Source organism: Diceros bicornis, chromosome 40 (genome assembly GCF_020826845.1).
Source record: "Diceros bicornis minor isolate mBicDic1 chromosome 40, mDicBic1.mat.cur, whole genome shotgun sequence".
Lineage (NCBI taxonomy): Eukaryota > Metazoa > Chordata > Mammalia > Perissodactyla > Rhinocerotidae > Diceros > Diceros bicornis.
In genome coordinates this window covers 15,866,080-15,893,244 of record NC_080779.1, presented here as the reverse complement: position 1 = coordinate 15,893,244, position 27,165 = coordinate 15,866,080, and the positions used below count along the sequence as shown (strand labels likewise).

General features: G+C 44.0%; 1 protein-coding gene across 4 annotated transcripts; it reads right to left on the bottom strand.

The window, feature by feature from the left end:
* Positions 1 to 601: 601 nt before the first annotated feature.
* On the bottom strand, positions 602 to 26,382 carry LMAN2L (lectin, mannose binding 2 like). 4 transcript variants are annotated; one of them, XM_058534526.1, is made up of 9 exons: positions 26,190 to 26,382; positions 24,885 to 25,003; positions 21,740 to 21,857; positions 20,851 to 20,933; positions 6,955 to 6,987; positions 5,735 to 5,896; positions 5,528 to 5,642; positions 2,431 to 2,550; positions 602 to 2,081 (listed from the first exon to the last, which is right to left on the bottom strand). In XM_058534526.1, the coding sequence occupies exons 1-9, from the start codon at positions 26,380 to 26,382 to the stop codon at positions 1,939 to 1,941; spliced, it is 1,086 nt and encodes a 361-aa protein (XP_058390509.1). In that variant the 3' UTR covers positions 602 to 1,938. The 4 variants fall into 4 exon arrangements, with proteins under 4 accessions (XP_058390509.1, XP_058390510.1, XP_058390511.1 ...); XM_058534527.1 differs by lacking the exon at positions 6,955 to 6,987; XM_058534528.1 differs by lacking the exons at positions 6,955 to 6,987; positions 20,851 to 20,933; positions 26,190 to 26,382 and adding an exon at positions 24,338 to 24,418 and having other exon boundaries at positions 24,885 to 24,949.
* Positions 26,383 to 27,165: the final 783 nt, after the last annotated feature.

The following is a 27,165-nucleotide window of genomic DNA, read 5'->3' as shown; positions in this document are numbered from 1 at the left end:
GCTAGGTGGGAAATGGAAATGCATTTCATGTCTTCCTCGATCTCTTCAAAAAGCCTCAAGGAGCGCCCGAGATGGAATCATACAAAACCCACAAGTTCCATCTCTCTCCTACACACCCCCTCCCCCATGATGAGATCCCATCCTCCTGCACCAGTGCCTGGGCCATCTCAAGAGCCCACCTAGGTCCTCCCACCACAGGGGTCCATCCATTCTTCCCCAGAACTCTAAAAAGACAAAATAGCCATTTGCTTTTTCAGTTCTCCCAGGTCCTAAGGCCAAGCTCTAGGTCACCATTTTTCCTCTGGCACTCTGGAGCTGCTCTGCTGTTGTGGGGAAGGTGTTAGGAAGATCCCATTTTAATCCCACCTGCAGGAGAGCATTACAGCCTGTGATGCTTAATTAAGCACATGGGAAGGATATAAGAAAGTCCAAGACGATAAAACCCATACCCAGCCAAGGTGACCCTCCTTTCCTTCTGGGCTGAGCTGAGGGGTTTCCCAACCCAGAAGGCAGGGCAAGGGTTGACGGGCTTGAGGATCAGGAAAAAGGCCTGGACCCTCCCCTAAACCCACCTCTGGAAGGAAGGACACTGAGTCAGAAGTTCATGTTTGGTTTCCATCAGCCATTTTAAGAATACAGAAGCACATGGCTAGGAGAGCTCAGCGTCCCAGGCCCTCCAGGGAGGCTCTGGCCTGTTAGCCAATTTAATCACAGGGCAGACAGGTGAGCAGCATGTGACCCCTTGACAGATAAGGCAGTGGAATAAGGGTTGACCCATAGAGGATGACACTCAGGCTCTGTCACTCAATGACAACGAACTCTTCCAGGTGCAGATGATGAAGGTCTATTGCTCCCAAGTTTGCAACATGAGAACAGCAACAATTTCTTATCCATTAAGAAAAAGAAGCCAAATTTCCTCTTTGGGGAATATCCAAGCCGAGGCTGTACGAAGAAAGCTTCCTTACATTCTGAACATTCAAAGTGGATTTCCAAAAATCATGATAAACACAAAACATGCAGCTAAGCAGGCTCCGGAGTCTAGAAACATCTCCCAGTGGTCAGATCACATGGCAAATGTTGCTTTCGGTGTCAAAATGAGGAGCTGGTCAGTCTCAGAATTAATCCTATTGCATCCGTGAAGTCTTCCAAGTTTCTCTTGACTTGCACACCAACTCTAAGCCAAACTCGACTGAGGGCTAAAGGGACCTAACTGGGAAGGTCATGAACACACCAATAAACCAAGATCCACGCTGAAGAACCAAGGCTAGAGCAGTGAGCCAATGCAGAAACCCTCTCCCTATGGCCACCTAATGAGGCTTAGTGAAACCTAAGTTTGTTCTGCAGCCCCAGGCCCAACAGAGAGGCATCCAAATGTCTTTTCTAGCTCAGGTTGCATTTGGAGAGGACAACGAATGGAGGGAGAGGAAGGCGAGGCAGGGAAGAAGTTTCCATCCAGATTTCCAAGGAAAGCTCTTCAGAAAGGCTTAGACAAAAAGCAAAACTCAGTGAATGGATGGCTGGAAGGTAGGAGGAATTATCAGTTTTCTATTCTTTGCAGATTTAAAAATCAAGTACAAGGGTCCTCTGAGTCCAACAACAAGGCAGCCGGGGCTATGAAATGTTGTTCTGTGATTCTGACATCATAACAGCATATATTCTCTCCATCCCTCTTAGCTCCCAAGTGGAAGGACTGCAAGGAAAGGCACATCACAGCAGCACTGTCCTGGGGTGGGTGGGCTTCCTGAACCAGAGTTAGATGTCCCCTTGCTTGACCATGGGAATGCAGTGTCCCTGCATTCAAAGCTCCAGCGACAGAATCGAGTCCCTGACCAGCTGTTGGAGACTGGAGAAGACCTGCCAGGCTGTGTGTTCAGGCCAGCACCTGCTCCTCCCACACCTCATGGGGGACTGCCAGAGAGGAGGTGGTAGCAGGAGGGCTCAGTAGAAACGCTTCCGGCTCTGTTCCTGCCATTTGTTGTAGAGTATGATACCAATGACAATGGCAAATACGGAAAACACCAGAGAGAAAAACACGATGAGGAAGAGGGCCAGGCCACTCAGGGGTGGCAGTGGGGCTGTCACTGAGGAAGCAAGAGAGAAGCAAGTCAGAATCAGGGAGCCCACCCAGGTGGGAAGGACCAGCCAACAAGCTCTCATGCCCCCAGTTTCTGACACCCCTTTCTGGGAGCCAGAGCTCAGCCTCTCCCTTTCCAGATGCCTCAATTTAAAAACTAAGCCACTCTCCTACTGCTCATCTGTAACATGGAGACAAGTGAAAAAGCAGGTGTGAGAGCTCCACCTTCTTTAGAGGAAGAACGCAGAAAGGAGACAGCCCTGCAAGTTGTGGGCACAAGTCACCTCAGACCTCCCACAGCACTACGACCTCCCCTCTGACCACGGGACCGTTTCCCAAGATTCCTCCGTGCTCACTCTCAGGCAGCTTCATGTTGTCCACCGAGGGCAAGAACACATCTCGATGCAGCTTCTCTTCTTCTGGGGTTCTCTCTACTGTCAGCTCAAACAACTTGAGGGAAATGACGTCATGATTATCTAAAGAAAAAAGAACAGGGATTACTCAAGCTGCCTCAAAAATAGGTATCTTGGAGTATCTTGATTCAAGCCTCCAATCCACAGCTAACTAGCAGTAGCCTCGAAAAAAATAATTGCAACGTCTCTGTTTTCTCATCTAAAAATAAGGATAGAGAACAGGGAGTATTATATATTACTCCATATTTAAGTTTTTATCAACAAGCACGCATTACTTATATAATTTAAAAATTCAGAGATAATACAAGAATTAAATCGCATATTATATGTAAAACCTTCTAGCACAGCGAGACGAGACACAGTAGCACTGCAGCTTCCCTTTAATGCAGACAACACGCACGAGCAAGACAGGAAAGGGTCTCACAGCAGCTGTTTCAGGGGCTATGGGCAGGACAGAGCTATTGGCATGGAACACACTTCCCTTCTGGACTATGCCCAATTCTTTGCAGCTCCCCGTCAACCGTGACCCTGAATCTTACTAATAACTACCAGAGAAAGGATGAAGGAAGTAGGGACTGGATTTTTTTCTATCTCTTTTATAAACTCACAGATTTTCTGTGAGTTTTTTGCTATGTTTTGATACAGTAAAGTTGTATATCTTACTGATGCTCCACTTGACCCATCTTTGTCCAGTTGGAGCCTAATCAAGTTGGCTCCTGAGTCCTTTTACAGGAAACCAGAAGTTTTTGTTATCTTCCTTGCTTTTCTGGAAAGTTCCAGTCTTATACATGTCCTGCCTCAGACCTGACATCAGCCATTTCTCCAAGAAGCTCTCATTCCTTTTCGTGGGAACTGGTATTCAGAGACCACAAATCTGAGTGCTAGGAGTGCTCACTGGTACTAGGCTGGTTACTGGGGACGGATTTCTTGCCATTTCTATCGCTAGGACGGCATCTACAGCTACGTGGACTGCTGGAAACTTTAGCAGACCCCCAGACAGGGAAAACTGGACTCGCCTTCAATTAGAAAAATGTTTTCCCTGTCACGACTGAGTTTAAACCATGGGACAGGATAAAAAGCCAGGGCAATGCTCCTCATGACGTAGGGGCACCAAAGGCTGGAGAGCTGGGGTGTCCGAACTTTCTCAGCAGTTTTCAACAATCCATTGTGTAACAAGTAAGAAAATGTCAACAAGAAAGACCTGAAGACACAATTTGTGCTCAGGGATAGCCTATGGGCACAGAACACAGACTTACCAACCTAGGCTTTATCACTAAAAACCTAGAGCAAAGGACTCCTTAGGATAAACAAAAAATTATTCTCTTCAGCCATTTGTAACAGTTGGGAACAACTTCCCATTTAAAAGTACATCAGGGGCCGGCCCCGTGGCTTAGCAGTTAAGTGCACGCGTTCTGCTGCTGGCGGCCCGGGGTTCGGATCCCGGGTGCACACCGACGCACCGCTTCTCTGGCCACGCTGAGGCCACGTCCCACATACGGCAGCTAGAAGGATGTGCAGCTATGACATACAACTATCTACTGGGGCTTCGGGGGGAAAAATAAATAAATAAAATTACAAAAAATAAATAAATAAATAAATAAAAGTACATCAGGAGGTTAACTGAGCAAGTACTAGAAACTTGTAAGCTCAAAGAAAAACATGTAGACAAGAACATCTCTTTCATCTTGAGTCATATAACAAGATTACACAGCAAAGATCTCAAGCCTGTGCCTCCTGTCCAAGGTGAGATCTGTCCCACAGCTCTGTGCCTGCCTGCACTGTACTTAGAACCTAGCTAATCTCTTGAAATGACAGAAAGCAGATCAGTGGTTGTCTGAAGCCAGGGTAGGGGAGGAATACTGCAAAGGGGCAAAAGGGAACTTTCTGCAGCGATGGAAACATTCTGTATCTTGACTGTGGTTACCTAGGTGTAAATATCTGTCAAAACTCTTCAAACTGTAAACTTCTGTCCTATGGAAAGCATACCTCAATAAAGTTGATGTTTTAAAAAACTAGTTGCCAGGATTTTAAAAATCAGAATATTTCATTGAAAAAATCTAGATTTCCAGCTTCTCTTGAAAAACTGGAAGACATGGTCTCACTGAGTCCACATTTTCTCTTAGCAACAACGGCTGGAACTGAGCAGCTGCTGCCCGTTTCAGATGGGTATTTGCCTTTCCTTTTTGCCACAAGAAAGTTCTAATTCATGCTAGCTTTATTCATAATAAATTATATTAATGAAAAGTACGGAAAGTTCAGTTCCTTACCTCTTCTCAAAAGATGCTATGATTGGGGCTAATGCCAAGGGAGAGAATAAGCACATGAAGAGAAGCTACAAATCAGGAACAAGTAGGAAGAAAATCCAGAGGAAATGTTAAAGTCAAAGAACCAGGTCCTATTAATGCCACATAAGTCAAGGAAGGTAAGAGTTTCAGAGTCACTGGTCAAATGAGCTGAGGAGTGGACAAAGAACGAGGACTGGAACAGAGTACTATACGCGGCAAGGAAACAGAAGTCACTTTTATGAGAGTAGTGCTAAAAGCACAGTGAAGATACAGGTCCAAGTGCAGCATGGTCAAGAGGTAGATGGCTGGGAAACAGAAGCGTCTGTACACACGACACAATGTGTCTGAGCACAAAGGAGAGTCTGAGGGTCAGTTAGAAGAGGGATGGCAGAGCCAAGGAAAAGCTTTGTTAAGAGTAGGGGAACTGAGCACATTAGGAGGAATTGACTGTAAAAAGGGCACCAGAAATAGGAAAGTACGAAACTCAAAACACAGGCTGGAAGAGCCGGCTTGATGAAGAGGCCAACACTGCTCTCCCTTAGCACCCACCATCTCCCAGAGACAACTGTCCTAGGATAGCCTAGGCCTGGGGTTTGGAAGGGACCTGGATACAAGAATGCAGGAAGATAAGCACTCTCAAGGCACTTGCTTCCCAGACTCCGCTTGTCTGGTTCTCCCCTCTCCAGGCTCCACTAAGGCCTGGCTATGGAGATGTGACCTCAGTCAGGGCAAATAAAGAGGGCATGTAGCAGTACCCGAGAGATCCCCAGTGATGGAGGAGGTGCCAAAGTAGTAGCCCCGGGGCAGACGGACCCCGGGCACCTCAATGCAGTCCCTCCACTCATGCTTGCCATCGATGTCCATCATTATCTAGAATAAAAAGAAGAGATAAATCAGGGCCAGGCCACGAAAGCAGGAGAGAGACAGCCCATACCACCAACTGGTCCAGAACAGGGACTCACCGTCAAATGCCTCTTGACATAGCGAATCACAAGGAAGGTGTCATAATGGAGATTGCGGACAATGGCTGTACAGCCCCCCAGCTCTGTGGGCCGCCCATCCCGCTCATGATCATAGCTGAGGGAGCCATTGTTCACCATGGCTGAGATGTAGGGGAATACCCGCTGGGGAAGCAGGGAAGGAAAAGCAGAGGACAGTAAGGAAGTGCTCTTGGGAACGCCTGTACAAACAGCAACAGGAATTTTGTACACACAAGCCGAACCCTTCACAGCAGACCAGACAACAACTCTGCCTCATCACTAGCAGCCCATGAGAACCCACATTCAGATGGTCACTCCAGGGATATGGCCCAGGAAGCGACTGAACTCTGTACTTGCCTTCAGGAACCCTCCTTGCTACCAATCTGGGGTGGGCCTGAAATGGTCCCTCTGGAGTCTGACTTGAATCCTCCCAGAGGTCACCATTCGGCACTTATATATAGCCCAAGACTGGTGGTTTTCTTTTTATGTATATATATCTATCTCCCCAACTGCCATGTAAACTTCTTAAAGAAAAAATCATTTATTATGCTTCTTTGCATGTCTCTGCCTTAGCTCCTCCCCTCCCCCTCCAGGCTAAGTGTTTTGCACACAGCAGGTATTCTGAAAATACTTGTTTGATCAGGGAAATCTTCCCATTCAGGACAGGTCCTTTCAAATTCTAAAATCCTATAAGCATATGATGCTAAATGGATTACGATTCAAAAAGAGCACTGCCAGAACCAGGCTGCTGGATGGTATTCTCCAGCCACGACGACTGTTCTTAGTCAAAAGACCTTCCAGCCCACACATAACTTCTCCCAATAATACTCCAGGCAAGGTTCTCCCACTAAAAGTTTCCCCATATCCCATCCATTTTCCCACCTACTTCAGAGGCCCTCTCTCTCCAAGAGAGTTGTAGGAGCATATTCTTCCTTAGAAATGATGAGCTAACCACTCCAGAACAAGCCCAGTGCTAAGGCAGTGCAGAGAGGCAGGGTGATGAAAGGAGAGGAAACACGAGACATGCCACTTCTCTGGTGAGTCCCTCATTGTCCTAAATAGTCAACATGCAGGTGGAGATGCAGCTGAAATCAGAGACTGGTGACTCTTGAGACAACAGCCACGTGGATATAAACAGTAGCAAATGTTGGATGGACACACAGGGAATAACAGATGGCCATGGTGGGTCAAGAACTGAGTACCTGGACTCCTGGAGAATATCGCCTCTTCTGGGCCTGAGAGGGTCCAGCAGGTTATTATAAAAACAAGAGAGGGCACAGAAGACAGGAGACCAGGTCAGAAAGAAACAGCCATGGGAGAGCTATGACCCAGCTGCGGTGGATGAGCAAACCAATCTAAATCCCCAAACAGAATTTTAGGGTCCATGGAAGGCATACAGCAAGTCCTTACACCCCTCAAAATTATAGGCAAACTATACGCACAGGTGCACATACATTTTCTAAGGAGAGGGTCTGTTACTATCATCAGATTCTCAAAGGGGTCCGCTAGAAAGACGTCTCTAAGGTCCTGAGGCTTTCAGAAGCTCATACAACACACAGCATTACACTGTGCAAGCAGGTCACAAGTTTGTACCCAGACTACAGTATTTCTGAAGCAAGGGGAAAGACAAGAGTGACAAATAGGGCTAAATTCCTCTAAATTCAAGATGTCCTTTACTGCTCAGGATCTCAGGATACAGCTCTTGCCCAGAAGACAAAAATCCCACCACTTGAGAGACTATGAAGTTAACTCTAATCCAAAGAGATCATCTACCCTCTAATTGTGCCTCATGGGCATATATTTCTAAATAGCTGTTGTCATTCTAACCTACAACATGTGGTCAAGGACAAAGCTCCACGGGAGCGTTGCAGCGTGACAGATTTCAAAAAGTTACGAGGCTGAAGAGTATTTAGCTTTGCTCCCGAAAACTGCTCCAGTTCTCAGCTCCTAGCAACAAGAGACACCTCCACAAGCTCAGCTCAGGCCTGCCCTACAGGAAGGGTGCGCCAGGGTGTGGAGCCCGAAGCTCTCCTTCCTCTAATTCTTAGTGAGCAGCTCTTAGGAGCCAGGCACTGTTCCACATGCTGGGGGTTCAATGGGAAACAAGAGAGACAGGTATCTGCTCTCACGGAGCTGACATGAGAGGGAAGAGACAAACAATAAATAAATGAATAAAATTATTTCAGATAGTGAGAAATACTATGAACAGGCAATACGACAGAGACTGATGAGGGATCATGTCCCTGAGCAGACGACTGTGCCGAGACCTAAGCAGTTAGAGGGATCCACCAAAAGACATGGGGGTATAAGCAGCATGAGGCTGGCATATTCAAGAACTAGGAGAAGACAGAGGTATCTGAAACATAGCTAGTGAGGAAGAGGTTGGTGGGAGCTAAGACAGGAGCCAGATCACACTGGGCCTCAGAGGCCACACTAAGGAGTTTAGGGTAAGCCTCAGAGCAGCTCCTCAGCTGTTCTTCTCTTATGCCACTGGTGGAACATGTACAGAACTACAGACAGGTATGAAATGAATCAGTGGATGATTAAACTGCCATAAAAACTACTCTTCATAAAAACTATCATTTAGAACAAGGGAATTAGGGGTATATTACCAAGCAGTTTATGGAAATGGGCTTCCGACAAGAAAGCTCCTAACTTCAGTGAACAATTAGGAAAAGAAGGGATTTAAAATGCCCTGGAGAAGTCTGATAATCCCAAGGCTTGCTTCATTTATCAGCTCCAGCACCCGTGATCAGAAGTTTAAGTTGCAACTTTCAAGAGAGTGCCCAGGACAACTATCCTTAACCTAAGTGGGCCTGACTCTTCCCAAGGCTGGTGAGGCATCCAATTATCCGGTAACAGCCAGAGGTGAGCTGGGCCTCAGGATCACGTCGGGGAGCTCTTCAAGTGCACACACATGGGGGTCCTTCAGTCAAAAAGGCTCAGTCAGTAGGTCTAGGGTAGGGCACAGGATTATGTACTTTTTAAAAAGCACCACAGACAGTTGTGATGTGCCGCCCAAGTTAAGAAATACTGCACTAGACACAGAGCCTCACGGCGTTGGAGCTGGAATCTGTCTACTTCAGCAACTCATGACTGGGCCTTCAACTTTTTACCTCACATTAGTGGTAAGTCTTTAAATGCTGTCTTATTGTCTACGCCCAGTCAGGAGTTCTCGAAGTATTTGTTGGGTAGCCACTAACATCACACAGCAGCAAATTTTCCTTCCTTGGAAAGCACCCTATATATAGCTAGAACCAAAGGCTGAAGAATCACATTGACTCCAGCAAAGATGGTAGCTTCACTCCTAATTTAAGAGTCTCCAAAAATTAGGAACTCCTACCTATTGTCCAAACGCTTGTTATCTGTAGGGTGGAGAAATGTTTTCAACTTTTTGTACCACAAGGCCACTTAAAAACAAAACAAAAGGACCCCCCTCTACATGGTAATTGTACCTTCAGCATATCTTGACTGAAAAGAGACCCATGAACTTGTGGATTTATGGATCCTATGCTAAAATTCCAGAGGTTTAAAGCACACAAGTTGTGAACCACTAAAACAGCACATGTGGCCTCTGTAACCAGGAAGATCTGGGTTCTCACTGCAGTTGTACCGCTCATGGCTGTATAACCTTGGGTGGATTACATGTAGCAACTCTTTGAGATTCTATTTCCTTACTGTAAGCCATACAGCTGAGAATAATACACACAGGGTTAATTAAGATGAAATTAGACACATAGAGTATTTAGTACAGTATCTGGCATTCAGCAGGGAGTCAATAAATGTTCATTCAATCAAATGACTAAATTAATGAATTTCTAGATACAAACATTGTTTGCAGGTGCTCATATATAAGCACAAAGCCAAACACATATCTTTTAGAGCAGTAATTCCCAGACCGTTGGCTGTCTGTCACAGACCAGTACAATTTCTAACAACATTTGGAGGATTAATAGATTTGCCTTTTATTTGGTTTTTTTGACCTACTAAATATATTATTATTATTTTTTTTGGTGAGGAGGATTGGCCCTGAGCTAACATCTGTCCCCATTTTCCTCTATTTTATTTTATTATTTATTTTTTTTTTTTGTGAGGAAGATCAGCCCTGAGCTAATATCCGTGCTAATCCTCCTCTTTTTTTTGCTGAGGAAGACTGGCTCTGAGCTAACATCTATTGCCAATCCTCCTCCTTTTTTTTTCCCCAAAGCCCCAGTAGATAGTTGTATGTCATAGCTGCACAGTCTTCCAGTTGCTGTATGTGGGACGCAGCCTCAGCATGGCCGGAGAAGCTATGCGTCGGTGCGTGCCCAGGATCTGTGCCGGGGATCCGAACCCGGGCCACCAGTAGCGGAGCACGCGCACTTAACCCCTAAGCCACGGGGCCGGCCCTTTCCTCTATTTTATATGTGGGACACCTGCCACAGCATGGCTTGAGGAGCAGTGTGTCAGTCCGTGCCTGGGATTCGAACCCGCAAACCCCGTCTGCCAAAGCGGAGCGCTCGAACTTAACCACTATGCCACCAGGCTGGCCCCTGACCTACTAAATATATTAAAATACAATAATGACAGAACCACCACCTATAATTAAATTTTTTTTTTTTGCGAGGAAGACTGGCCCTAAGCTAACATCTGTGCCCATTCTCCTCCATGTTGTACGTGGGACACCACCAAAGCATGGCTTGATGAGCAGTATGTAGGTCTGTGCCTGGGATCTGAACCCGTGAACCCCGGGCCGCCGAAGTGCAGCGTGCAAACTTAACCACTATGCCACCAGGCTGGCCCCAATAAATATCATTTTTAAAAGAACATTTTAACACCAAAAAAAGAAAGAACTATGTAATTTCATAATAAAACATTTAGCACTTATGAAAAGTGACTTCACTGTTCCTCTTCGTAGACCAGTGAAACTCTGTTACCAACCAACACAAGTTCATGAAGCAGCATTTGGGAGCCGCTCTCTTAGAGCAGTTTTTTCCAACCTAAACCATACTGTGGTAGAGTAAGCTGGCCAAGTTTGCCCTCTGGAACCTAGATATGAAGAAAAGGAGGGTGGGAGAGGAGAGTGAGAGATCAGAGCCACAACAGCTACTGCCAAGATGTCTGCAAAACGTCCCTTGGGAATGTCAGTTAGTGGTGTAAATAAGAATAGCTTGCATTTTCTGAGAGCTTACTCTGTGCCAGGCACAGTGCTCAGTAATGTGCACGTATGCATTCATTTAATTCTCACAACCCTAAGAGGTAGTATTAGTATCCCCATTTCACGGTTAAGAGAACTTGTTGAAGATAACACAGGTATTAAGTACTGAAACCAGGATTTGAAACCAGATAGTCCAGCCCCAGAGCCCTGGCTCAATCACTATGCTACAAGGCTCTCAATATCTATCAATAAGAAAAAATATTTAGTATGTACTATTAGATACAAAACACACACAAAAAAACCTAGGTCTCTAACATACCCTGAAACACAAAGAAATACTAGAGAATGGTTCCAGATTAAAGGCAAAGAGAGAGATGACAGCTGAATACAACACAGGATCTGGGATTTTCTTTTGCTATGAAGGACATGTTGAGACAACTGGTGAAATCTGAATAAGGTCAACAGATTAGGTAAGTATTGTTATCAGTGCTAAGCTCCTGATTTTGATCACTGTGCTGTGGCTATGTTAAGAGAACTCATTTGTAGGAAAAACAAGTGAAGTATTTAGGATTAAGGGAGCATGATGAAGGCAATCTACTCTTAAGTAGTTCAGAAAAAAATATATACACGTGCATGAGCACACACACAGACACACACAAACAGGAGTAAAAGAAAAGGACAAAGCAAATGTAGTAAAACATAACATTTTGGGGAATCTGGGTGAAGAGCATTCCAGAATTCTTTGTTGTATTCTTGTAACTTATCTAAGTCTGAAACTATATCCAAATAAAAAATTTAAAAAAGATTAATCTGAATCTAGTATTTACCATACCCTCAATTTTACTATGTCTAAAAAATTTCAAAAATTAAAAAAGCTTTAAAAAAAACAGTATGTTCAATATAATGCAATGTTTTGCTTTTAAAAAGATGTTTGTACAGTTTTGGTTTTGTTTTAGCCTCTTCTGATCTTTCTGTAATGAGCTTTTATATAAAAATAGGAATTAACAAAACAAAGTCCTTTTCTACAGCATCTCCCTTCACACCTCACTCGATCCTCCCCTTGGATTACTACGGGAGCACTCTCACTGCCACGTCCACTGACAGACGCTTCTCAGACTTTCCAAACTCTGTAAGGCCCTGGTCCCCCAGTAATCTTCATCCAACTAACCCTTTATGCAGGGATCTGGATAAAGAAGTGACTGATTAACTCAGCAATACTCATCCTATTCAGAGTGGGTAACAAGATCAGTGAGATTCACCACATTATTGGGCAGCATGACAAGGCCCATGCTCCACAAGCCCCCAAACCACTAACCTACACTAGTGACTCTGTCTCCAAGTCTCAAAGCTCCTCAACTGGAGGATGTGAAAAAGTGGTGCCTCCAGGCCAGCTGACTGCCCGGAAGACCTTCACATACTTGGAACATTATTATGATCTCTCAAACTCATGAAATGATTTTAATCCCATTTATTTCATTTGTGACCCCATTACAACTAACCCAAATCATGTAATTTGAGGACTTCAGTAAAGAGTACTCTAAAAATCAGGAAACTTTAAACTTGAGGTATGCCCTCAAAACTGAAGTTCATAACCCATCTACCCAGAGTACAAGTGCCAAGATTCAGAATAATGTATAAGCCTAAGATATATGCCTTGATTTCACTGCTAGCCATCATTTTGATAGTATGTGAATACTTCTTGTTAAGGAGAAGCACTATCAACCCTACAGAATAGGAGATCTTGCCTACAGTTCTACTTTGGGGAATCTATGAACCCTCTAAAATTATACATAAAATCCTATGTGTGACTGCATCTTTCTGTGGGCCCACCACTTTCATCAGATTCTCAAAAGGGTCAAAACCCAAAGCAAGGTAAAGAACTCCTCCAGAGCCAAGTGTTCTCTGGAGCACTGGCTCTTGCTTTCTTTCTCCTTCCTCTCTCCCTTTCACTGTTTCAGAAAAGAAACATTATCTTCTCCTGGTCTTTATTTAATTCCAGCAGAGAGCCATACATTTCTACTTCCCTTGAAAACTAGTTCTCACCAATGAAGCTCAGCCTCAACGCCTGATCACATCTGAGCACTCGCCAATACTCCCTAGACCTAGCTTCCACAGGAGTCTCTCTTAGAAAACACTGCCTCACCTAGGACTGAAAAAAAACCTAACTCACACCCAGGTTGGATGATAAGAGAATTTAAGAAGTTACGGAGGGGCCGGCCCCATGGCTTAGCGGTGAAGTGCGCACGCTCCACTGCTGGAGGCCCAGGTTCGGATCTTGGGCGCGCACCAAAGCACCGCTCCTCCGGCCATGCTGAGCCCGTGTCCCACATACAGCAACTAGAAGGATGTGCAGCTATGACATACAACTATCTACTGGGGCTTTGGGGGAAAAAAAAAAGGAGGAGGATTGGCAATAGATGTTAGCTCAGAGCCAGTCCTCCTCAGCAAAAAGAGGAGGATTAGCATGGATGTTAGCTCAGGGCTGATCTTCCTCACAAAAAAAAGAAAAAAGAGAAGTTATGGAGTTCTTCTAATAATGTAAAGATTCTCTCCGCCAACAATAAAGAGACCAAAAGGGATCAGTGTCTGTATCAACATAAAGACTTGAGGGGGCCGGCCCCATGGCTTAGTGGTTAAGTGCGTGCGCTCCCCTACTGGTGGCCCGGGTTCAGATCCCAGGCGCGCACCGACGCGCCGCTTGTCCGGCCATGCTGAGGCCGCGTCCCACATACAGCAACTAGAAGGATGTACAACTATGACATACAACTATCTACTGGGGCTTTGGGGAGAAAAAGGGGAAAAAAGGAGGAGGATTGGCAATAGATGTTAGTTCAGGGCCAGTCTTCCTCAGCAAAAAGAGGAGGATTGGCATGGATGTTAGCTCAGGGCTGATATTCCTCAAAAAAAAAAAAAAAAAAGAATTGAGGAAATGTGTTTTCAAGTTGAATGGCATAGTACTGTTAATTTTCTTCCAGTTTCAAAGGAGGAAAAACAATCATCACATTAAAAAATATATGGGGAGGGCTTCAAACTAGACTTCCAAGCTGACCTGACCTGGGAAGAGCAGTGAGCTGTTCTCCCCACTCTCCAACCAGCTGTGTCTGCCTCCATGGGTTGAGGCCCAAATGTCTCAACGGGAAGAATGAGGGCCAAGGCTGCAAAGGGCTGCACTTCTGTGCTCTCGTTCCAGGACGGCCTCATCACCATACTCTGATTTCAACTGAAAGAAGACATTCCTGCTCCAAGATTGCTACCCAGTTCCCTTCAACTTTTCACCAACATCTGGCTTCTCATGAGAAGCTGATGACCATCAGCTGATGGCTTCATAGTGCCAAGAAGACATGATCAGGTCACGTTTTAACCAATATTTTATTTTTTTTGCTGAGGAAGATTCACCCTGAGCTAACATCTGTTGCCAATCTTCCTTTTTCTTCGCTTAAGGACGATTCACCCTAAGCTAACATCTGTGCCAGTCTTCCTCTATTTTGTATGCAAGTTGCTGCCAAAGCATGGCCACTTATGAGTAGTGTAGGTCCGTGACCAGAAACCAAACCCAGGCTGCCGAAGCGGAGTGCGGCAAATGCAACCACTGGGCCACGGGGCCAGCCCCAATCAATATTTTTAAAAAATAGCGATACTAAAAGCAATTGTCATACTACACAATTCAATGGCTTTTTGTATATTCAGAGTTAAGATTATAATAAACTGTGGATCATTTTCATCACCCAAAAAGAAATTCTGTGCCCACTAGCAGTCACTCTCCCCACCTCCACCGCCATTCACCCAGCCCTAAGCAACCACACAACTCCTTTCTGTCTCTATAGATTTGCCTATTCTGGATATTTCATACACATGGGATTATACAATATGCGGTCTTTTGTGACCGGTTTCTTTCACTTAGCATATCTTCAAGGGTCATCCACATTGGAGCAGATATAAATGTTTCATTTCTTTTTAATGCTGAATGATATTCCATTGTATGGATATACCATATTTTGTTTATCCATTCATCAGTTGATGGACATTTGAGCTGTATCCTTTTGGCTATTATGAAGAATGCTCCTATGAACATTCATGTAAAAGTTTTTGTGTAGACATTTTTTCATTTCTCTTCAGTATATACCCAGGAGTGGAACTGCTGGATCATATAAACTGTGTGTTTAACCATTCGAAGAACTGCCAAACTATTTTCCAAAGCTGCACCATTTTACATTCCCACCAGTAGTATATGAGGGTTCCAATTACTCCACATCCTTACCAACACTTGTCATCATCTTTTTTCCATACAAGTGGGTATGAAGTAGCATCTCATTGTGGTTTCGTTTTGTATGTCCCTAACGGCTAATGATGTTGAGCATCTTTTCACGTGTTTATTTGCCTTTCGCGTATATTTTTTGGGGAAATATCTACTGAGATCCTCTGGCCATTTTTTAATTGGGTTGTCTTTTTTATTATTGAGTTGCAACTAGAATATATAAAGAACTATTACAAGTCCCTTATCAGATATATGATTTATGTTTATTTTCTCCCATTCTGTGGGTTGTCTTTTCACTTTCTTAATGGTGTCCTTCAAGCACAAAAGTTTTTAATTTTGTTGAAGTCCAATTTATCTATTTTTTTCTTTTGTGGCTTTTGTTTTTGTTGTCATAGCTAAGAAACTACTGCCCAATCCAAGGCCATGAAGAATTAACACTATGTTTTCTTCCAAGAGTTTTATAGTTTTAGCTTTTACATTTAGTTCATTGATCCATTTTGAGTTAAAATTTGTGTACGGTGTGAGGTAGGAGACAAGTTCATCATTCTCCCTGTGGATATCCGGTTGTCTCAGCATCTTTTGTTGAAAAGACAATTCTTTCCCCATTGAATTATCTTGGCACCCTTATCAAAAATCAACTGATTATAAATGTGAGAATTTACTTCTGGACTTTCAATTCTATTCCATTGATCTATATGGCTATCTTTATGCCAGTACCACATTGCCTTTATTACCGTAGCTTTGTAGTAAGTTTTGAAATCAGGAAGTGTGAGTTCTCCAACTTTGCTCTTCTTTATCAAGATTAACTTGGCTATTCTGGTTCTCTTGAATTTCCATATTGATTGTAGGATCAGTTTGTCAATTTCTGCAAAGAAACTAGCTAGGCTTTTGATAAATAGGGATTGTGTCAAATTTGTAGATTAATGTGGGGAGTATCACCATCTTAATACTAAGTTTTCCAATCCATGACATGGGATGTCTTTCCATTTACTTAGGTCTTCTTTAATTTCTTTCAACAATATTTTATGGTTTTAAGAATATTTTTTTGTTAAATTTATTTCCAAGTATTTTATTTTTTTTGATGATAGTGTAAATGGAATTGTCTTCTTACTTTCATTTTCTGATTGTTGAATGCAAACATATAGGAATATGATTGATTTCTGAATGTTGATCTTGTATCCTGCAACCTTGCTGAATTCATTTATTAGTTCTAATAGTTTTTTTTGTGGATTCTTTAGGATTTTCTATATACAAGATCAAGTCATCTGCAAATAGAAATAGTTTTACTTCTTCCTTTCCAAACTGGAGGTCTTTTATTTTCTTGCCTCACTGCCCTGACTAGAATCTCCAGTACAATATTTAATAGAAGTGGCAAGAGCAGATATCCTTGTCTTATTCCTGAGCTTAGGGGGAAAGCATTCAGTCTTTCACAATTGAGTATGATGTTAGCTGAGGGTTTTTCATAGATGCCCTTTATCAGGCTGAGGAAGTTCTCTTCTATTCTAATTTGTTGAGTGTTTTTATTATCATGAAGCGGTATTAATTTTGTCAAATACTTTTTCTCCATCTATTGATATGATATGATTTTGTCCTTTATCCTATTAATATGGTTTATCACATAAATTTTCAGATATTAAGCCAAATGTGAATTCCTAGGATAAATATACTTGGTCATGGTGTATAATCCTTTTTATATGTTGCTGGATTTGGTTTGCTAGTATTTTGTTGATGATTTTTACATCTATATTCATAAGAGATATTGGTCTGTAGTTTTCTTGTGATGTCTTTATCTGGTTTTGGTCAGGATAATACTGGCCTCAAGGAATGAGTTGGTTAGTGTCTCCTCCTCTTATTTTTTGTAAGAATTTGAGAAGAACTGTTATTAATTCTACCTTATATGTTTGGTAGAATTTACAAGAAAAGCCATCTGGGCCTGGGCTTTTCTTTGTGACTAATTTTTTATTATTAATTCAATCTCTTGTTATAGATCCATCCCGATTTTCTATTTCTTCAACTAGCATTTTTTCTTTTTAATAATTTTATTTTATTTTTTTTCCCCCAAAGCCCCAGTAGATAGTTGTATGTCATAGCTGCACATCCTTCTAGTTGCTGTACGTGGGACTCGGCCTCAGCATGGCCGGAGAAGTGGTGCGTTGGTGTGCGCCCGGGATCCGAACCCAGGCCGCCAGCAGCAGAGTGCGAGCACTTAACCGCTAAGCCATGGGGCCGGCCCTCAACTAGCATTTTAACAACCATTTATAATATGGCAACCTCACTGTGGCACAGGTACCACCTTGCACTCCCAAATACTGAAGCTCTTGACTTACCTAAACTACAACTGCTATACTGCTGCTGAAGAAATTGAGGTTACATAACTTTGAACCATCTGCCCTGATTTCAGAGAGCCAAGCCTAAACTCAACTTATATACTGAACTCCCTCACCCCCTTCTCAGATGCATTACTGGTTGAATTACTGAAATGCTGTCTTCCCAGTATTTCCTCATGAACAAATGTGGTAGGAAGTAAGTTGAGCAACAGGGTGAAGCACTCTGGTGACAAGGAAACAAGAAACCAGAAAAACATTTATACCACTACCTTGAGGGGTTTGATGAATTGCTCCACACCCCCTCCTGCCTGCTCCTTGCCCTCCTTGTCCAGCACATCCTACACACGACATTTACAAGTTTTCAAAACGTACTATTTTTGTCACCCTCTCCTTAGTGCTCAAAATAATAAAGCAAAATAATGAGACGAAAGACTGGAGTCACCCCACTACCTGTGTGGCATTGACAAGTTGTTTAACCTTTCTGCACTTCAGTTTCTTACCCATCAAGTAGAGATAATAAGAATAGCTATCCCAAAGGGTTGTTATGGCAAGTAAATAACACATGTAAAAATGCTTGGAACAATGCCTGGCTCCTTTATGTATGATATCAAAGCAAACCATGGCACTAACAAAACACATTTGATTTTACCTTCGAAGACTGCATCCCAGGTTGTTGGTATGCAGAGGGAAGTACACTTTCTACACTCCCTGCACTGAATGGAAGTTCTAAGAACTGAAATTGCATAGATCACATGAAAATAACAAATGTCTGCATTCTCAAGGAAATCAACCTGGCAGAAGAAACAATGGATGAGAGGTGGTGGAGCATCATAACTAAAAGCACAGCCTCTGGAATCAGGAGGACAGTGTTCAAAATCTGGGTCCACTTTACACTGGCTGTTACCTTGAACAAGACACAACTTCTCTAAGCCTCTGTTCACTCACTGGTAAAATGGCAAAAATAATACTGACTATAAGGAGATTTCTCGAGGATTAAGATAATATTTGTAAAGTACCAGGCACATAATAGCCACCTAGTAAACAAAAATTGCTTTTATTAGTTTTTTAAAATTTAGTTCTAATCAACAGTAAGAAAACAAGGACCTGGTGTTGGTCCAGGGGTTCTCAATCCCGGCTATGCATGTGACTCATCTGGAGATCTCCGAAAATGTGAGCTTGCCTAGACTGCACCTAAGACAAACAGAATCAGGACCCCCGGGGCCAGCCCCTGGACAGCAGTATTTTTAAAAGTCTTCCAGGTTGGGCCGGCCCCCTGGCTTAGCGGTTAAGTGCGCGCGCTCTGCTGCTGGCGGCCGGGGTTCGGATCCCGGGCGCGCACCGACTCACTGCTTCTCCGGCCATGCTGAGGCCGTGTCCCACATACAGCAACTAGAAGGATGTGCAGCTATGACATACAACTATCTACTGGGGCTTTGGGGGGAAAAATAAATAAATAAATAAAATTAAAAAAAAAAAAAAAAAAAGTCTTCCAGGTTATTCCAATGTGCAGTTGGGGGTGAGAACCATAATAGCTAGCCAGAAAAGAAGTCCCCATTTTTATCATCTGAAACTAATTTTTTTGATTAATATCTACTCTCCTTACAAAATAAGCCCATCAGATCTGCCCCCTCAAATCAGAATTATTACTATCAGATGGTGAAATAGAAGTTAAGAGAGTCTGAAGTATTTCTGGGGGAAACAGACAGCCAGGTGTAAAACTCTAGTCCAGCCCTGAAGCCCATACCTCTTATTCAGATGCTTCTGACTACTACTATTTCCTCAGCATTTCTGCAAATCTAGTCAGGAGATTTCCCCTCATTAAAATCCTTTAATGCACTCACCTCCTTAGCATAAAGTCTAGACTCCTTAACAGGAACACCACCCTTCAGAACCTGGCCCCATAACGTGCACAGTGAGGATGAGTCACATATACTCAAATTGTCTAGTGCTGGTCTCAGTAGCCAAACCACCAACCACCCAAGCAGACACTGCTCAATCTCAGTGGCCAGTTAACTTGCCCAAGAGGGAACAGTGTTAATACTAAAGAATGCAATGTGAATGGTGGCCCCTGGAATTGCACAACATGGTGAAGCTGCTGGCCCTGTTTTTCTTTCTAGCCTCATCTCTCTCTGATACCCCTTTTTTTCCCTCATACTCATTGTCCCTTCTCTCACATTATCTCCTTAACACATGCTTTACCTTCTGCATGGAACACTGGTCCTAATGCTGCAGACTTCAATGTAAACGTCACTTCCTGAAAGAAGTCTTCCCCAACCACCACCACTGCCCACTCCAGGTAGGATGCTCCTGCTATGTCCTCCCACAGCACCCTGCAGTTCCCCCACCGGCATTGTCACACATCGGTGCTACTGAGTGCAAGGACCAGGTTGGTCTTGCTCACTAATTCCCAGGGCCTGGCACCTACAAAGTGCTTAATGTATGGCAGAGTGAAGAGGAACCCAGAAGCAACACAGAGAAGCAACTCTGGAACTGACTCACAACAAAAGCTTGTTCTCCTAACTCAGGTCTCACTTTCCACCTCTTCTAAGGTGAAATGTTAAAAACTGTTGAATCTGGGTGCTGCACATACGATGACATGTTCTTCCAATTTGTTTATAAGTTTGAAATTTTTCATAATAAACTTTTGGGGAAAAATAGAGTGAGTTCTGCCTCCATTCCTAATGCTGCCTTTTTTGCTAAATATTATTTAGCTACAGGATACCCAGTAACAACCTATCACAATCATTTTCCCACCATCTGAAGGCAGGGCCGTCGGGCAGAGAGAGTACAAACCTGTTGCCAGTATAAGAAAGTACTAAAGAACCTTTAGGGTCAGATAATAAGAAGCTCTGCCAACAGCCAGATACTGAGTTCCAACGAAATGCTGGGATTTCATCAATTTCCTTTTACAGCCTTTCCAATAGGAGGGAATTGCTGTTCACGTCTGAGAAGAGGAAGAAGAAAAGGGTGCCGGAAAAAGTGAGCAAGCTACAGAAGAGAGCACAGCAATGATACATTACATCAGGGGAGCTGAGTTACATAAATCATTCAGCTTGCTCTAGTGCTGGCCTAGTAGCCAAATCACAAACCAGCCAAGCAAGCTCAATTCCATCAGCTACCTAACGTGCGCAAAGAGCACACCGTGAACCTAAAGAGAAAGCCCCCATTCACAACAGCGATTCCCAAAAGACTGCGCCATAAACAGTTCTCTCTAAAAAAAAACGCTGACAAAGACATTAACTTTTGAAGTTCAATAGATGAAGAAAATAGAACCAGACCCCTCACTTTCTACCCCCTCTGTTCCCTCCTGAACGACACTCCTGACGCAAAGGACTGTGACGTCAGTGCAGCTGACCTAAGCTCTGACACTTGCCATTACCTCTTGCTGCTTCTCCTCATTGGGGTAGGTGTCTACAAATACTCCCAGCCCCACAAATTTGTCCATGTTTCCAAACACAGGCCCTAGAGAGAGAGAACAGATGATGAACAATGAAATCAAGCCAAGAGTCGATAAAGGAATAATATATCACTATGATGGAGGAAAAGTGAAAGTCAAATGACTCCCAGGCCTCTCTTTAAGATGAGAAAACATACGTAAAAGCACACAACAAAGTGCATGGCCTGTAACAAGCACCCAATAAACATCTGTAGTTGTTTGTCACTGAAGGCAGGGGAAAGAGAGAAGGCCACTGCAACCGTGTTTAGCTCTACAGCTGCTCCCTGATCCAAACTGGTTGCTAAGGCGCCCCTAAAGAATTGTTTCACAAACACTTGGTGATGACTATGCCCCTGAGAGCGAACTGAATTCCCAAGTTCCACTTCTTGTTGCACAAGAGATCAGGTCAAATCAGGTTGAGTTTCCCATCTACTCGGAGCAATGGCTCCTACACAACAAAGAAAACTAGATAACTCTTCTCCTGCCTCAGGAGTGCTGAGATGGTCCGCGGTGCATGCCCAGAAGACATCGGCTGACCCAGTCGTCAGTGTCGGGAGAGCCACCACTTTCACCCAGCCAGCAGGCCAAGTGGTTTCAAAGGGAAACTGGAAGGAACTAATAAGCAAGAAACTGGTCCAGGATGAGTCAAGTTCAGCTGTTTATTAGGACTCAGACCCCATTCTAGAGACTAGACAGGCCAGTCTTCATCCACAGACATCAAGGGAGAGGGAAAACTGCTGGCCTTGTGGGGACATACCCTTCTCAAAAAGAGCATAGATGAAAAAGCTGGCCTGTCACGCCCCCACACGAGAGCAACCCAAGGTCCCAATACCTGGCTGCATCCGATCCTTTGTGTACCAGATTGCCAAGCCATCCCCATGCAGATTCTTCTTCCCTTGTCCATGGATTTTGAAGTGCACCTGCAACTCCCAGTCTCTCAGGAAACACGGCTAAAGTGAAAAAGACATTGGAATAAACGAGGAGCATGAAATACAAAACCCCTTAAGCCCTCGTCAGCAGCCTACAGACGTGGAAAACATAAATGCAGGTAACATGAGGCTAAGGGCTAAAACTGAAATCTAAGACTTGCTAAGTGTTTGTGCCATAAAATTAGATTAAGCCATTCAACTGTAACTGAGATTTAATACGAAAAGTGAATAAACCTCCCAATTATCTCCAACATCTCCCAATAGAAACAGGATAGTACTCCAAAGTTGGAGAAGACAAGAATGCCAAGTTAGACTAGTGATTCTACATCTACTCAGCAAAGTATCTCAGTCTATAGAGCACAGGTGGCTGAATTAACATTTATTTGCAACTTAAGATCACCCCTCTGACAGACTCTAAAAAGCTTGGATTTAAAGGTCAATGCCTCATTCATTACAAAAGAATAAGAAAAGCTAAGTCATTATGCACAGGTTTCCAGAAACAATTAGCAGATGCTATAAAGAACTCTCATTAGCTAGACTTGGCCCTATGGCAAGCCAGAGTTCCCACAAGAAGGGGTAAGTTACAGTCCCCCTAAACCTCAGGCCCATGGCCAAGCAGGATAAATGCTTCAAAGGAAAACACCCCCACCACAGGCACAGCCTCTGGTGGGAAACATTAAGGAGATGTGTACTAATCGGACTCCCGTTTTTCTTTTTTTGAATTGTGTATCAAAACATTGGAAAATGGCGAAGGAGGTAAGTGGATGGTTGAGTGCTCTAAATAGTTGAATGCTTTCAAGGAGAAACCAGTGTGGGTATTTAGTTTAGAGATGCTCCTGATTAAAGCTCACCAGGATGGAGGGAAGAAGGGAAGGAGGAGCAGACAGAGCAGCGGGATGCAGCCAAAGGCTCTCCAAATAGATTGTTCTGGCTGTTGAGCAACATACTGCTAGATCATTTTCAGTTTTCATTTCTCATTTCTCAGAAATCTTCCAAAAGTGTTAGTATTAGTACATAGTCAAAACAAAAAGGGTACTGATACTTCAGAATTCACCAAAGAACCCTGAAATCTCCAACAGCTTACCTACTCTGATGAGCCCAGTCCCTAGATTGTCATTTGGGTTCTCGTCTTTCTGCTGTTTCATTTTGATTTCAGGGCAAGAGTGAAATTCAGCGGCAGGAAGCTGCCCCATAGCCAGGCGGTAGGTATGCCCCTGGGAAGAGGGCAGGGCCAGAGAAGTTCACACTGACCCAAGAGGTGTCTGCCACTTATCCTTGGCCTCCAGTAGCACAGTGCTATACAGTTTTACTCAGGGCTAACTACAGTGGTTCTGAAACTTTGCTGCACATTAGATTCACCTAGAGGCTTTTAAAAACCCCAATGGCCAAGCCACACCCCATTCCAATTAAATCAGAATCTCCGGTGGGGGATCCAGGCATCACCTCCAATGGACAGCCAAATTTGAGAACCACAGCTCAAACAAATGCATCCTATTCAAGTAACTCAGAAACAACTCCAAAGCTCATTTTGACAGTCAGATAACAAAAAATACAGGTATCAGATAATATTAAAAAGGGCGGGATAACTAGATCCTAGACTAAAATTGCTGCCAAAAGAGTTATATAAAGACAGCTAGCTATGGGCCAGCCCTGTGGCTTAGCGGTTAAGTGCACGCGCTCCGCTACTGGCGGCCCGGGGTTCGGATCCCGGGCGTGCACCGACGCACCGCTTCTCTGGCCAAGCTGAGGCCGTGCCCCACGTACAGCAACTAGAAGGATGTGCAGCTGTGACATACAACTATCTGCTGGGGCTTTGGGGTGGGAAAAAAAAAAAGACAGCTAGCTAGATAGCAGCAAAGTATCAAACCTTGGATATAATCATTTAGTAACCAAAAGAGCTCCATCAATGAATCTTAGATGTAATAACATAACAACAATGCACATTTCTGTAACCATTTTAACTTTCCAAAGCTTTTTCAGGTCTACTGTCTTATTTTATTCTCACAGTAACGCTGGTGGGCAAGTAGAAGAGGTATTATGAAGCTCGTCTGACAGAGGGAGAAACTGAAAACTGAGAGAGGTTAAGTAACCACCCAGGGCTCACAGTGGGTCTATGATACAGCTAGATCTAAACCCAAGTCTTTCAACTGCCAAAGCTTCACCTCTTCTACCAGAAACATCGCCATGCACTCTGTCCAAGCTCAGCACTACAATCTGAGTTAAGAGGCCAGCTTGCGCAAATAGTTCACGTACAAACTTCTCGTATCCCTCTGCTCCTTAAGAATTCTCTGCCACATAAAATGAACAGGGAAAAGAAATAATCCTCCTTTCTGAGGTACACTTATCGACAACTAACGATAAAAAAACATGTAAAAGTAAGTTCTTAGCTTATGAGAACCCAAGAGAAAGTATTAAAGGATGCCAAAGTCATTCCCAAAAGCAAAGTGGTCGTAAAAGATTTAGAAAGAGCCCTGGAAACCAAAAAGAAAGCATCATCTTACACTTGTACAAAATCACAGTGCAGCCACACCAGGAATACTGCATTCACTTCTTGCCGCCATACCTCAAGGAAGACAATGTAGCTAGAAAAGGTCCAGAGAAGGACAAATAAAATGACCAAGGGCTCAAAGTGGCTTTCACACGAAAATAAAATTTAAAATTAGACTCTTCAAAGTGAAATAACAAAGGGGGATACTGGGATGAAGTCTGGGATAAATTTAAAAGAGCAGTCTTCTACTTTACAAAGCAAAGTAATTAAACTTCAGTTAAGTTATTAACTTCCAAGAAGTAATACCATCAGGTCCATCAGGAATTAAAAACATTTCAGAAAACTGAATCAAAATGATTTGCTATAATTAGGGCAGTAGAGAGCATTGCCCTAAATATCTGATTTCATTATGAAGATCATCATAATCTCTGAAATGAAAATCCTTGATATCCACAGAAGACAGAATACTGGGGATAGACAGTAAAATTAAGTCAATACGCCACTGGTGAACTTTTTAGGACTTTCTGGGTCACCAACACAGGAGGGAGAAAGATTCTTACCACCCGGTTCCACAGGGCACCCTGTTTACTTTGCATATCTGGGGTAAGGCGGATATACTGGGTCATCACCATGGCACTGCCCATCAGATTCCACAGTGAGGAACTGCTTGTGCCCACACCTACGGAGAGGAAGTGGATCAGTTCATACTGTTCAACACCAACCCTTTCAGAAAGGCACCACGGACCCTCTGAAAGCTGGAGTCATCTTTTTTTTCCCTTTCACATCACTCAATCTCCCACCTTCTGTCACTCACAAATCTTAAATCCCTACCATCTTTACAGTTTCCTTTCACAAAGCCCTTCTCAGGTGAAGACCCCAAAGCACATCAGAGCTATCACCTTACCCATGCCACAGTAACCATAGCTCAGATCCATTCTTCCCGTTTTATGAGTAAATTTTAGCAACATGAAAGAAAAAAATTTCCCCAGTTATACCAAAAAGAGCTTGACCCTCAGTCCTCCGGGGCTTAATCACATTCTTTCTTTAAACAATCCAAGTGCGAAGTTACTTCATCCCATACCTCAGACTACAAGCCCCTTGAGAGTGAGAACTTTGTGTCTTTATAACCCACAGTATTAGCAAAGAGACCAGCACAGAGGAGGCACTCAATGCATCTAAGGGAATAAATGATCACTCTTAGCAACAGTGTATATGCTCTTGCACTTCGAGTTTTTGTTTGCTGTTCCCCATCCACACTCCAGTGGGGAAACAGACGTGTTAGTTACGCCATCTGCACTGATCTGGTCCTCTTTGTGGCTAATTACATATATATATATATATATACGTATATATATATATACAGCAAAGCTAACCAGACTGTTTCATCAATAGAGCTCCTGGACTGGAGAACAGATGTTTTAACCGGCAACAGAATTTTATCTCCTTTTCCAGTCAGGCCAAGTTCTACCCTGTTCTGTTTCCTGCTTTATCTCTAGCACATCCACAGCTCCACCGCGAGACGGGCTCGTTGCTAGTGGTCCTCAATCACTCCCCACCATTCGCAGTTCTCTCCCCTTCCCACATGCCTCCCGTCCAACTCCGAGCTCCCCTTCGTCCAGGCCCACGCTAGTGGCATCCGAGAGCCCTGCTTCGACGCGGTGGAAACTTCCAGCGCTCAGTGCTAAGGGAGGCTGACCCCTGCCTTTCGGACCCGTGGCTCCCACGGGTAGGAGTCTCCGTGGGCCCCCACCCACCGCCGGCAGTTTCCTCAGGGCCACGAATTCCTGCGCCGCCCCCGCCCCTGCCGAAGAGCTCGGGTCCCGAAGCCCTCCCCGCGCGCGACCACCTCGCCCCGGGCGCCTCACCCTGGTAGGGCTTCGACAGCGAGTGCTCTCGTTTCAAGTACTCGAACGTTTGACCCGCCCCGACTTGCCGTGGCCCCTGCCCAGACCCCAACAAAAGGAGAAGGAGCAACATTCTAGACCCATCCCGGGCCGACAAACGCCGCCGCCGCCGCCACCGCTGCCACCACCCAGACGACTCCAGAGTCGCCGCCATCTTTCCCACCGCCGTCCCTTCACTAAAAACCCGCCCTGTCGTCCAAGCCATTGGTCCATGGAACCACCTGCCCCGCGTCCCATTGGCTCTCGTCGAGCCCCGCAGGTGAGCGTCTCACCGATTGGTTGGCTAGGGTATCAGTTGCCTTGCCAACCCTGAAGGGGGCGTGGCCGAATGACTGGAGTCACTCATTCGGATTTGTCCTAAACTCCACTAGGCCTGCTGGGATACGTAGTGATTTTCATTTTGTCTCTACGTTCCAGAGTAAATTTAAAGAGATAAAATGTTTCTTCCGGTCTCGCGCAAACGTTCTATCCTCTCTGCCGTAGTACCTCCTGACAGTGCGGAGCTGTCAATCAGGAGGATACAGAACTGAAAGGAGAAACAGACAAACTCACAATTAAAGTAGCTGGAAAATTATCAAATTTATAAAAGACTTGACCAGCACTATCAAACAACTTGACCTGATGATACTTATAGAAATTCCACCCAACAACAACAGAAGACACATTTTCTTCAAGTGCCAAAGAAACATTTACCAAGATAGTCTGGACCAAAAAAAAACCCTCCATAAATTTAAAAGAATTGAAAACTAGAATTAGACTAGAAATCCATAACAGAAAGATTTTGGAGAAATCTCCAAATATTTGGGAATTAACTCACTTCTAAATACAGTAACCCATGAGGGAGTAGGAGGTACAGGAGGACTTCAGCGAGTCCTCTAAAAAATGGAGCCGAGTAATCAATTCTTTAACCGGGCGCTAAAATAATATACCCAGGCCC

What these genes read in the sequence shown, in the direction of transcription:
- LMAN2L (XM_058534526.1), bottom strand. Translation starts at nt 26,382, where the DNA reads ATGGCGGCGACTCTGGAGTCGTCTGGGTGGTGGCAGCGGTGGCGGCGG. An exon ending in ATGAGGAGAAGCAGCAAGAG is followed by an intron (nt 6,988 to 20,850) that starts GTAATGGCAAGT and finishes GGACCCTCTCAG; the next exon opens with GCCCAGAAGAGGCGATATTC. An exon ending in CAACATGAAGCTGCCTGAGA is followed by an intron (nt 2,082 to 2,430) that starts GTGAGCACGGAG and finishes TTGCTTCCTCAG; the next exon opens with TGACAGCCCCACTGCCACCC.